At 36.1% G+C, this 11909-nt stretch overlaps 1 protein-coding gene across 1 annotated transcript; it reads right to left on the bottom strand.

Annotated features, from left to right (window-relative positions):
* Positions 1-5953: 5953 nt before the first annotated feature.
* On the bottom strand, positions 5954-11548 carry LOC113105516 (CAAX prenyl protease 2-like). Its single transcript, XM_026266605.1, has 8 exons — positions 11205-11548; positions 10439-10541; positions 10153-10236; positions 9874-9952; positions 9460-9627; positions 7805-7876; positions 7646-7708; positions 5954-7108 (listed from the first exon to the last, which is right to left on the bottom strand). The coding sequence occupies exons 1-8, from the start codon at positions 11366-11368 to the stop codon at positions 6882-6884; spliced, it is 960 nt and encodes a 319-aa protein (XP_026122390.1). The 5' UTR covers positions 11369-11548; the 3' UTR covers positions 5954-6881.
* Positions 11549-11909: the final 361 nt, after the last annotated feature.

Raw genomic sequence — 11909 nt, 5'->3', positions numbered from 1 at the left:
AATTTCAAACTTGCAGTATTTATTGGTATAGTCGAAACATGCTGCAATTTTTCCAAAGTGACTTACATAATGCTACTAACATCAAGCATGCAAAACACATGCAAAGAAATGCATCGCATCTCAGATCAAAATAAACATGTGCTTCGTTCATGAAAATGCGACAGACATGATTGAACTCCTTAAAAAAAAAGATGTCTCGTTGAGGAAAACTGTGTTGTTACTTTGAGCAAACATTTACACATTTTGCATGGTGGACAAAAAAAGGCCAAAAGCCACTCATAAAACTGGATCAGAAATGGCCCAAAAATATACAGGCCCTGTCCCAAATGCCTCCTCAAAGTCCACATTATAAAGGCGTAAAACTATATTTACAAGTATTAGTCTTTTGTGAAGGCAAATTGTAAAGTATATCAAGTACACTATTTGGGACAATTCCATAGACTCTGCAAAGGCTCTTTTGACTTCAGTCAGACTACCAAGCAAGAAAACTAATGTACAATAACTACTTTTTTATGCACCCCCCCCCCCCAATAAAAAAATCTACCTTAATAAATACAAAGAAAAGAGCACTTGCAAAATAAATCTACGGAAGCCAGAAAACCCTGATGTTTGTTCATCTATCCAAATGAATCATTACCAGTTCCTTTCCTGCAGGGCACCTGCAGAGTCTTCTTCACCCAACAGGTCGATATTAATAATAAACATTGCGTTCTTCAGTTCATTTGCTTGCATTGATACTTCATGTCAACAATGCGCTCTCCCCGGGTTAAATCAAGCATGGAAAATGCAAAAACAATTTTACTTATCAAGATTAGTGCTCACTTTCACTTGGATTTAATTAAGATTTGACTGAGAGAAGCTTTTATGAGAATTCATACAATAGATGAAGATTTGCTTTTAGTCATTGCAGTTTTCACAGCTGGCCATTCAAAAGCTTGGAGCAAGATTTCGAAAAAGATACTCGAAAGAGACTGAAAACAGACTGACAAAGAGACAGCAAAGCATTCTGGGTTGAAGCCAAAGAAAAGTGAAGCAGACCTCCTGCTATCTTTGCAATGTCTTTAAGAAAAAAAAAAAAGTATTATTGCTCAAACATTTTGGGCAGTTTATTAAGAAATTAATACTTTTATTTAGCAATGACGCATTAAATTGATCAAAAGTAACAATAAAGACATTTATAATGTTACAATAGATTGCTAGTTCTTTTCAAACGTTCTATTCACTGAAAAGAATCTAGACACAATATATCATGGTTTCTCCAAAAACTTTATAAAGCCACTTTAATAAAACCCAAACCGTCATCACATTATAATGATTTCTGAAGGACTCTGAAGACTGGAGCAATGATGCTGAACAATTTTTTTTGGTCATGACAGCAATAAATGATATATGTTACAATAGAAACATTACTTTACAATTGTAATGATATTACTGTTTTACTGTGTTTTTCATAAAAAATAAATGCATCTCTGGTGAGCATAAGAGACATTTAATAAATGATACTCTTACCAACCGCATTTCAGATGTTGGGTAAAGCTGTATGAAGCAAATTACTCATCACAGATGAGGCAACATGATTTAGTGTTAACAGTGATCCATACACCCACTTGTGAAGAATGCCAGGCCTGCAGAGAATGATTCAAAACTTCACACATTCACATTCAAACTAATCTAATAGATACATGCCTTGACATCTCTCCTGTGGCTGAACAAGAGACCACAATAGTACATTTGGTCAGTTTCCAACTGTTTTGGCCCAGTTTTGTCAATACTCAAAAAATGTGAGAAGATGAGCTGTCACTTATACTGAACTGTGTATATATGTATATATATATATATGTATATATATATATGTATATATATATATATATATATATATATATATATATATATACACACACAGTACAGACCAAAAGTTTGGACAAACCCTCTCATTCAAAGAGTTTTCTTTATTTTCATGACTATGAAAATTGTAGAGTCACACTGAAGGTTTCAAGGGCTATTTGACCAAGAAGGAGAGTGATGGGGCCTGGCCTCCACAGTCACCGGACCTGAACCCAATCGAGATGGTTTAGGGGTGAGCTGGACCGCAGACAGAAGGTGCTAAGCATCTCTCGGGGAACTCCTTCAAGACTGTTGGAAGACCATTTCAGGTGACCACCTCTTGAAGCTCATCAAGAGAAGCCAAGAGTGTGCAAAGCAGTAATCAAAGCAAAAGGTGCTTTGAAGAACCTACAATATGACATTTTCAGTTGTTTCTCACTTTTTTGTTATGTATATAATTCCACATGTGTTAATTCATAGTTTTGATGCATTCAGTGTGAATCTACAATTTTCATAGTCATGAAAATAAAGAAAACTCTTTGAATGAGAAGATGTGTCCAAACTTTTGGTCTGTACCGTGTGTGTGTGTGTGTGTGTGTGTGTGTGTGTGTGTGTGTGTGTATGTATATATATGTATATATGTATATGTATGTATGTATGCCTAAATGGAAAATTGTTATTACCACATCTCTCCCTGGTGGTCAAAAACTGAAAACACAAGTTTGAACTAAAAGAAAATAAAATATATTGAGCTTAAAAAACATTTTGTAGAAACAAATTCAGTTTCTACACATCAGATCAAACCCATTTGTGAGCCTCCATTATTAAAATATCACTTAAAGCTGAAGTGTTCAACTTTTGCAATGCCCAAAAGCCCTAGTTTAGCATGCAAGTCAACTTTACACACATGCAGAAATTACACACATCACCTTCTGAAGAGATACGGGGATAAAAAAGAAAACTCAGAGTAAGGTGTTTAAAAATCTTTAATTTTTTTACAAACGGCAGAGTTTTGCAGAGTGGACTGAAAGACCCCCAAAAAGATTGTCATAAAACATTTGTCCATCAGTGAATTACAGAAAATTGCATTGCATATTTGTCAAAAACAACTAGCATGCATATTATTCTCCAAGTCACCAAAATAGATTAGATTACAAAATATAGCTCTCAGTATAAACATCAGACTTGTCTATACAATTCATCTGTGTAGAGATTCTCAAATACTTTGAAATTTTTCAAGATGTTTCAATGAGCTAAAACAGCGCTCAACTACTTTTCACATTTGCAAAAATAGATTTGAATGTCTATTGCTCCTCCTTACTGTAAATATGACATTCAAAGCATCTAAAATGCAAGCCCTGCTGCAAATGTTTTGCTTGCAAACACCCAAATAAAAGAAAGAACACTGATCTCTAAACAGGGGATGAAAGACACTTCTAAGGGTGAAAAGAAACTGTCAAAACTCTCTTGTAAAATAAATGATTTCAGTGACGTTACAAATGAAGATAGTGAGGATAAGAGTACTGGACTGTGAGAAACTAACAAGCTCCTGACACATAAATCACTACAAACATTCTCCTACTAAAAGTTACACCAGTCATCAATCACAGCACTGACAGGAAGCCTGTCCTGCCAGAGCATCTGTGCGTTCAGCTTTCCCTAACAATCACACTTCAACATGGCATCCAATCCAAACATCCCATAGTGCAGCTCAAATCAAGAACAATGAGTGAATTCCCACAGATGCACAGAAAAACTAAAAGTTTACCTTCTTCAACAGGTTCTATGCGTATCAGGGCATAATTTAAACATAGTTTAATTAAATTATCTAATAACAGGATTAAATATGCGGATAAAGTTTCTTAATAAACACAAGGAGGTGACTGCTTCTTCTCTTGACAACCACGACACAACTCACAACAATGGTCCTCTGGCGCCCTCTGTTGACCTCACCCACAAATGAACTAAACTAAAGCAGCATTCATGAAGCCAGTCACAGTTAAACAGTGCTTACATACAGCATCCTCCTTGGGTAAACGCGTCAGTACAGTCATATACACTATGGCACACTTGAAGCACAATTTTTTGAATGCTAGAGACAAGTAAACCAGATCGCTTGCAGTAGTTTGGACAAGTTGCGATCAATTCCTACCATAACTTTGGCTGTTTAAAATGATGTTATAAATATCACTGTTTTCTTTGAAGCGAGCCACATAAGAAATTATTTTGGGAACTAAGAAATAAACACCCAAAACAAACCTCTTACATGGCACTAGATGGAAATCCCTGATTTGATCCTGTTTGTGAGACTATTGCTTAAAAGGTTTACTTTGCATGGTCTCTCACAACACAGAAAAGCCTACAAATGACCTTAAGATACACACATAATAAATGTGAGGGCAAGCCATGCCGATATATTAATCAACAAATTACAAGCAATAAAGTAAATTATAGTTCTATATATATACTCTTTACACTCTGCTTTCACAATTAATGAGAACTGAAACCAAATACAGCTAGGCCTACATAACATTAAAAGCCACACTTGCTAAAGGGACAGTTCACACAAAATTTAATTTTTACACTCATTTGCGACCCTGGAGCACAAAACCAGTCTTAAGTCGCTGGGGTATATTTGTAGCAATAGCCAAAAATACATTGTATGGGTAAAAATGAGCAATTTTTCTTTTATGCCATAAATCATTGAAATATTAAGTAAAGATCTTGCTCCATGAAGATATTTTGTAAATTTCCTACTGTAAATATTTCAAAATGTAATTTCTGATTAGTAATATGCATTGCTGAGAACTTAATTTGGACAACTAATTTTCACAATATTTAGATTTTTCTGCACCCGTAGATTCCAGATTTTCAAATAGTTGTATCACGGCCAAATATTTTCCGATCCTATTAAACCATACATCAATGGAAAGCTTATTTATTCAGCTTTCAGATGATGTATACATGTAAATTTGTGGTCCATGGTCACATTTCTTTCTTTCTTTCTTGGAACACACAAGAGATGTTATGCATTTTGGATGAGCATTACATTTGCATTCACTATACAGAAAAGAGCAGCATGAACATTCTGTCTAATATGTCATTTTGTGGTTTTCAGACACAACAAGCGTTGGTTAAATGATGGCAGGGATTTAATTTTTCGGTCAACTATTCCTAGAAGCTGTTAAGAGTTGTATTTGGTGTGTTTCTGTATCAATCATGATTCGAACATCCATATGTCAGCAGTGTAGCAGCATGCAGATCAGTGGTATGAGTTTTCACTAACACTTCATGGTGTAGGAACCCGCATAAAAATTCATGAGGCCGTTACTGTCCTTTTTAATATATAAAAGATTTATAAAAGGTTAAGCATTTAGATTTAGAACTTAAAACATATCGGCCAAAGAACTCCGAGTGTAATTCTGTTATAGGTAGTTTCAATGTTGTTGCAGGTGGTTTAGAAAGTGAAAAGAAAGTGTTGGAATTTGCACCATTGCTAAAGCAGAAGTCTAGAATTTAACTCAGCATCCTCCAGTGCTACAATACTACATTCACAAGAGATCCTATATTGATGTAAAAAAAGGATGTCTTTAGCTCTGCATTTTATTAGGGCTGTGCAAAAAATTGAATGCGATTTTCATGCACATCTCATCAGTAAAGACGCTCCCGTAATTAGAAGTATATCTCCAGCACGAGCGTTCAGATCAGGGTTGCCAGGTTTTCACAACAAATCCTGCCCAGTTGCTTCTCAAAACTAGTCCAAAACTTACCCCGATAAAAAATTGCTTCCCAGGGTTAAAATATACGTTTTTTTAGCAGGGTTGCCTTGGTAAAATTTGCATTTTAGGGGCTAAATATCACGTTATTTGTATTTGGGTCACTTTGACCCGCGGACATGAAAAACAACCACAGACTTGGCAATAACCAATACCAATAATGTGATATTTAGCCCAAAAAATGCTAATTTTACCAGGGCTACCTTTCCAAAAAAAATTATTTTTCGGGGAACCTCCTGGAAACTCGATTAGGCTAGTTTTGGACTAGTTTTGAGAAGCAACTGGGGAGGATTTGTTGTGAAAACCTGGCAACCCTGATCTGAACGCACGTGCTGGAGACATACTTCTAATTACAGGAGCGTCTTTACTGATGAGATGCGCATGAAAATCGCATTCGATTTTTTGCACAGTCCTACATTTAATATGAATGAAATACCATTTGGTCAAAATCTATTAATGAATATCCACTATACGATATAAACAGTAATTGGTATTTCATCTTTTTTTTTTTTCTAATTAACAAAAAGCCAAGGCAGGACTGATCAATGCTTTAAAAAGACCTCATATTTGAAAAGTGCATGAGGCCGAAATTCTATCTAGACCTACACATAAAGCTGCATGTTCAGGCCAGGGCAATTACACTTCTGGTCCTCAATCACTACATTTTGTAACTCCTATTAATCTAGGTCTATTGCTTCAAAAGCGTACCTAAAGACATTTATTTAAATTTAAGCCAACTGACTTAAATGGCGTGATATTTAGACAATAAAAATCCAGAGTAAAACTAAATAATTCTGTAAAAATGAATGGCGTTTTCAAGTAAGGGCACCAGACCAAACAAGGTACGGTGTATGTGAACAAGTTTCTAATGTCACAACAAAGAAATAGGGAATCTAGCATTTCAGCAATGCACATTTCAGCATACAAATTCTCCTAGGAACCCGTAATAGTGTCTGATCTTTATCCCCAGCACCAATCTCATGATAAATACACTGAAATATTGTCATATAAACATGCAGACACATATAATTAACTTGTCTTGCTGAAGTCACTTGATAATGCAACATCGGCTGAATGGTGAAAAGAATGGTCAGTGCAACCTGAGGATGTTTTGCATCCACCGAGTTCTTCCACGCACCACCTCACAGAGGCTGTGAATTCTCATACCTGTTCTCCAGCAGTCCCTCGCTCCCCTGGTGAAACCAGCAGCAAAACAGCCATCCCTTTTCAAATGGCTGGAGAGAAGGAATGGATGACATGCTGGATGGAGGTATGGATGGATCAGGAGCAGATGGATCCAGGTGTGGAGGTCAGGGTGCAGACGGGTGTGGGAAAACCATAGAAGAGTGGGTCAGTCATGGGGAAGATGAGGAGGAAGAAGAGAACGACCCCCAGCACGTAGAAGGAGAGAATCGTGAGGCGGTGCGGGTGGTCCAGGGCCGTGCTGACCGCTGGAAAACCCATGTAATTGCAGAAGGAGTGGCACAGCACAGGACCCACCAAATGACCTACAGACACATACATAAAGATAGATGCAGTTGTTTCTTTGTATGCTATTACAGTTTGTTTGATACTAATATAGTTGAATTAAAACTAGAAAAAACATTGTCTCAGCGTTTCAGGTCTGTCAATACCATTTCCTGATCACATTTCATCCAAAAGACAAAAAAATTAGAAATGTATTTTATACACAGAAAAAAAAAGACAATTTGTGAATTGTGATGACAGCTGAGCTTAATTCATTCCCTAATTATCATTACTGTCTGCAATACAGACTAAAAGTAAATCAAAAATCCAACACTTACATTAAATGCTTTTAAAATTACTTAGAACTTAAAAATGATTTAAACTTTTTTTTTTTTTTTGCATTACGGAAATATGAACTGGGAAGTCAACGTGCTTAACTGGCATGAAAATAGTCACAATACAAAAATTATCTTAGAGGCCACAAATAATATTTCTAAAACAAAACTGACAATTTGACAATTTTCAGTCCTCTTGTCAAGTAGTGCATGCATCAGTAGCATTTAAAAAAATAGATGCACCTGTCCTGATGAATATAAAGGCTGTATAAGCTCCAAATACTGCAGTGTAGGAGAACTGGAACACTGAAAAATACACAAATAAACAAACACATGAGTAATTACGTCTCACGGGCAGCATTCCTCGCACTAAAGATGACAGTAAACTAATGACTCGATTACCTGCAGAGAGGAAAATCCCTGAGACAGTGCCCTGTCTGAACCGCAGGAGCTCGATTACATGGTGAAAATGAGCTGCAGTCACATGAAAACACAGAGAGAGAAAGAAGAAAAGGTTACCATAACAATAATGGTCTACAAAGCAATGCAAATTAAATTATAAACAGTCTTCTTTTTCCTGAGCAAGTCAGTGATCAGTCATTCAAACACATTAATACAGAAGTGATATTTTCGGTCAAATAAGATTTGAAAAGGTTTATTTCCAGCTATTTCCAGAGAACCGCATTAAATGCTTGGGTTACCAATTACCAGATATCTAGGTAGAGCCAAGTACCAACAATAATTTCCCTGGAGATTATCCAAACAGAATCTTTTATTTTTTTCAAATCTGTTTTTAGTATTTGCTATTATTGCAGTAACCTTTATTACATTAGTTGCTATGAAAAGAAAATTCAATCTATCTTGTAAATGCAAGTTATAGATTTTATTGTAAAAAAAGTCATCCATGCTTGCATGTATGAATGTTGTTAAACATTTTAGAATAGGTAACACTTGTTAACTATTAACTACGACATTTCTCTCAATAAATTCTTAATTTGCTGCTTAATTTAACTAAATAGTTAGTAAGGTAGTTGTTAGGTTTAGGTATTGGGTAAGATTAGGGATGTAGAATAATCTCAAGTAGAATAAGGCATTAATATATTCTTAATTAGCACTAATACATGGCTAATATTCTAGTAATATGCATGTGTGGGATTACAAATTTATAAAATGTTAAATCTAGGTTCCAATATAATAGTAGACTTTTTGGGGTAATAAAGCTGACATCCAAGAAGCTCAAATCAGGAAAACCAAGTGTCTGAGACATTAACCTTTTGTCTGTGTTCTTCCTTGAAGCTCAAGGCACAGCTGTGCCTTTTGTCTCTATGATAATGTGAAGGTATCAGTGTACTGTCAGGCACCTCTGTATTTAAATGACATTGTTATGCTGATAAGATCAAGGCTGGGAAGAATAGGTGTTACCTATTCTAAAGTGCTACCGAAATTTTTCATCAAAATGTCATAACTCAACCTTCCAGGAAAAGTGTGAGCAACTTTTATTTAGGTTGGAAGTTAGAGTGTTATATTTTTGCTAAGAGGAGAGTAACGAAAGGCTGAAATGGAAACGTTTTGTGGAAAACCCATATACTGAAATAATGAAGGTTGGGGCGGGGGGGGGGGGGGTCAGTCCTTTAAATTACACTAAATTCATTAACATTAGATCATGGTTAAGAACAAATTCTTGTGTGTATGTATGTGTTGTAAAGTAGGAAGAAAACTTACTTGAGAAAGTGTCCTTAAATATGAACAATCCACAGAATTATTATTCATTGAAACTGAATGTACACACAGTTACTTGGCAAAAACATATTCCAGATTTGCACAGCCTTGGTGACATCAGCCAAAACAGTAGTTGTATTACATTTGATGAAAGACTACTTTTGTTATTTAGAGTAACATGCACTGATGAATGGTCAACATTAAGATGTGTATCAAGAATGCAAAGAGTCATTTTTGATTTCTTGTTGACCTAATGTTAAAAGCAGGATGGAGTAGAAACAAATAATTGGTGTATTTACCCCAACCTGTTTCTTAGCAAATGGTACATCACCACTCACCAACACCAAAGAAGAGTGGACATGTGAAGATTGCGGTGGAGGGGCCTGCACAGGGTACTAGCATGGGAAGCATGCATGCCCGAAAAACCAACTCCTCTGTCAATGGCGCCACAACCTGGTTCCTCAGCCAGCGCATGTCACTCAGACACAGCGACCAGAAACAAGGGTCTGCAAAGACATAACAGACCAATCACATTTACAACAACACTGACACTGAAGCCAGATTCTTTTACAGCAACAAAGATCAACCTAGCCGATTTATTTGGCATAAAACGAAGATACAGATTCACTTCCAAAAATGATTTGGCTGTCACTTGTTGTTGTCAATAATAACTTACCATCATGACAGCTCACAACCACAATATTTAAATCCCAAAATAGATTTATAAAGAGAGAGTGGAGAAGACTGCTTACCAACTGCGACTTTCATCCCATCAATGAAACCCCAGGGGCAATCCATGGCTAGTTGGATCAGAGGACCCAGAAACAGCACCTGACAAAAAACAGAGTAATTAAATAATCAAATATAACACAAAAAAATGTGCTAGATCATGTGTCCAATAGAAAGACTATTCCACAATCTGAAAGTCCCTCAGAATCGTACATTTCAGGATTGTGTGGCTTTAGGTTGAAGATAAACACTTGTTTTCCATTATCAAAAAAATAAATAAAAAAGAAAAGCCACCTACTAACCATGGTCAATAGCAGTGGAAGAATGATAGCAAGAATAAGACCATCCAACCGGATCCCCATAAGAGCCAGTAATGAGGGACCAGTCTATAGAAGAAATCAAACAAATCTGAGTAAGTCTGGTGTTTCTCCGTCAAATAAGGTTAAACACATTGGCAAACACTTAATACAAAATGCTTCACGGCAAAACTGTATGATGCATTGAGATCAAGGACAACATATCTAATAGAGCATGGTAAACACATACCGCAAACAACAGTTAGGACTAGACGTGTAGCCGTAAACTAACCTGAATGCCTGTGAACTCTTTCCATGCCCACACAAAGACTGGAGACAGAGCGGATACAATCAGTACACTGGTGAAGCGCCTCTTTATCACTGCAGGATGATCTCTGTTAGCGTAAACAAACAACTATCAGATTGTTAAAGTGCATTATACAGTAACAAGTTTGCATCTTGCCACCAGTTTGTTACACAAAACAAGACAAATATATAAACAGTGGGGGGAGGGGGGATCAGACAGGCTGACACAAAATATGAATAATTAATTCAAAATATAAAATATGATTGTTTACTTAAATATATATATATATATATATATATATATATATATATATATATATATATATATATATATATATATATATATATATATATATATATATACATATATACTAATTAACAGTTTTAACGTTCGATTTGGAACGCATTTTAAAACATTTGATTCGAATTAAAATGCGTTCCAAATCGCATGTTAAAACTGTTGATCAAATGATACGTTTGGAACTATTTTTCATTTTATTATACATATATATATATATATATGACTCAAGCAATACTGGACGTTTGCCTCAAGCTGCATTTGAACATTAGGTTCAAACGACATTTAAACATTTTTACTATACATTTGGTTCAGCATTCGCTTGAAACAATGTTTTTTCGAACACTAGTTTTAAACAATAAGTATACTGTAAGCGTCGAATCTGTCGTTATAATGCTGCCTAGGTAGGGAGTTCACTGGGTTTTGTGACACAGCCAAAGACTATGAAAAATACCTTGGTAAATCGCTTTTCCAAACGTATAAACTTCCAACATAGGAGCACGCTAGTAGTAGACAGGAGAGAATTGACACCCAGCAAAGTCCATCAGGAACAGACGGCATATTAGCACGGAGCTGACCTGAATGAAAACTTCCCATCAAATAATCGTCGTCGTTCATAGCGAGACCGACAGGGGCTAAAAATCCACTATATGCGCTTAAAAACTACAGGTATGGGTGACCCATTAAACACCACACAGTCAGCTATGTTTTTGTCCTAGATAAGTGTGTATGTCCACAATGGAGGTACTCTGAGTCTGAAGAAGCTGAGAGGAGACTGTTTTGGCGCCACATAATGACGTCATCAACGTGAGACGGTCCTGACTCCGGACCATATTTCCATTCACAACCAACTCACGATGACAGCTGCTGATGAAGATGCACTGTATGTTGAATGAGAAGAAGAAAAATTACGGGCAATTTATAAAACGCATAATGGCCCACTGAGATGCTCGAACCAGTACAATATGGTTGCGATACAATACGTTCTCCCCATTGTCCCATCTCTATTTCTGTTTATTTTTCAATCGCACTGTTTATTGCAGACTTTTCATCCTAATTATTCATTAAAACAATTAAAATAAAGCACGAAATGATTTATGGAAAACTCTAAACTGTAACAGGAATATCATCCCACTGTTAACTTTTTTTTGCATAGTGA

The sequence above is a fragment of the Carassius auratus genome, chromosome 7, assembly GCF_003368295.1.
Source record: "Carassius auratus strain Wakin chromosome 7, ASM336829v1, whole genome shotgun sequence".
Classification (NCBI taxonomy): Eukaryota; Metazoa; Chordata; class Actinopteri; order Cypriniformes; family Cyprinidae; genus Carassius; species Carassius auratus.
The sequence above is the reverse complement of the archived record's forward strand: the minus strand, read 5'-3'. Positions and strand labels throughout refer to the sequence as shown.

Excerpts from the sequence above, each read along its gene's own strand:
- LOC113105516 (XM_026266605.1), bottom strand. The coding sequence starts at position 11,368 with ATGAACGACGACGATTATTTGATGGGAAGTTTTCATTCAGGTCAGCTC. Across the intron at positions 9,953-10,152 it reads TTCCACTGCTATTGACCATG|GTGCTGTTTCTGGGTCCTCT; the intron begins GTTAGTAGGTGG and ends GTTTTTTGTCAG. Across the intron at positions 9,628-9,873 it reads TGGGATGAAAGTCGCAGTTG|ACCCTTGTTTCTGGTCGCTG; the intron begins GTAAGCAGTCTT and ends ATGTCTTTGCAG.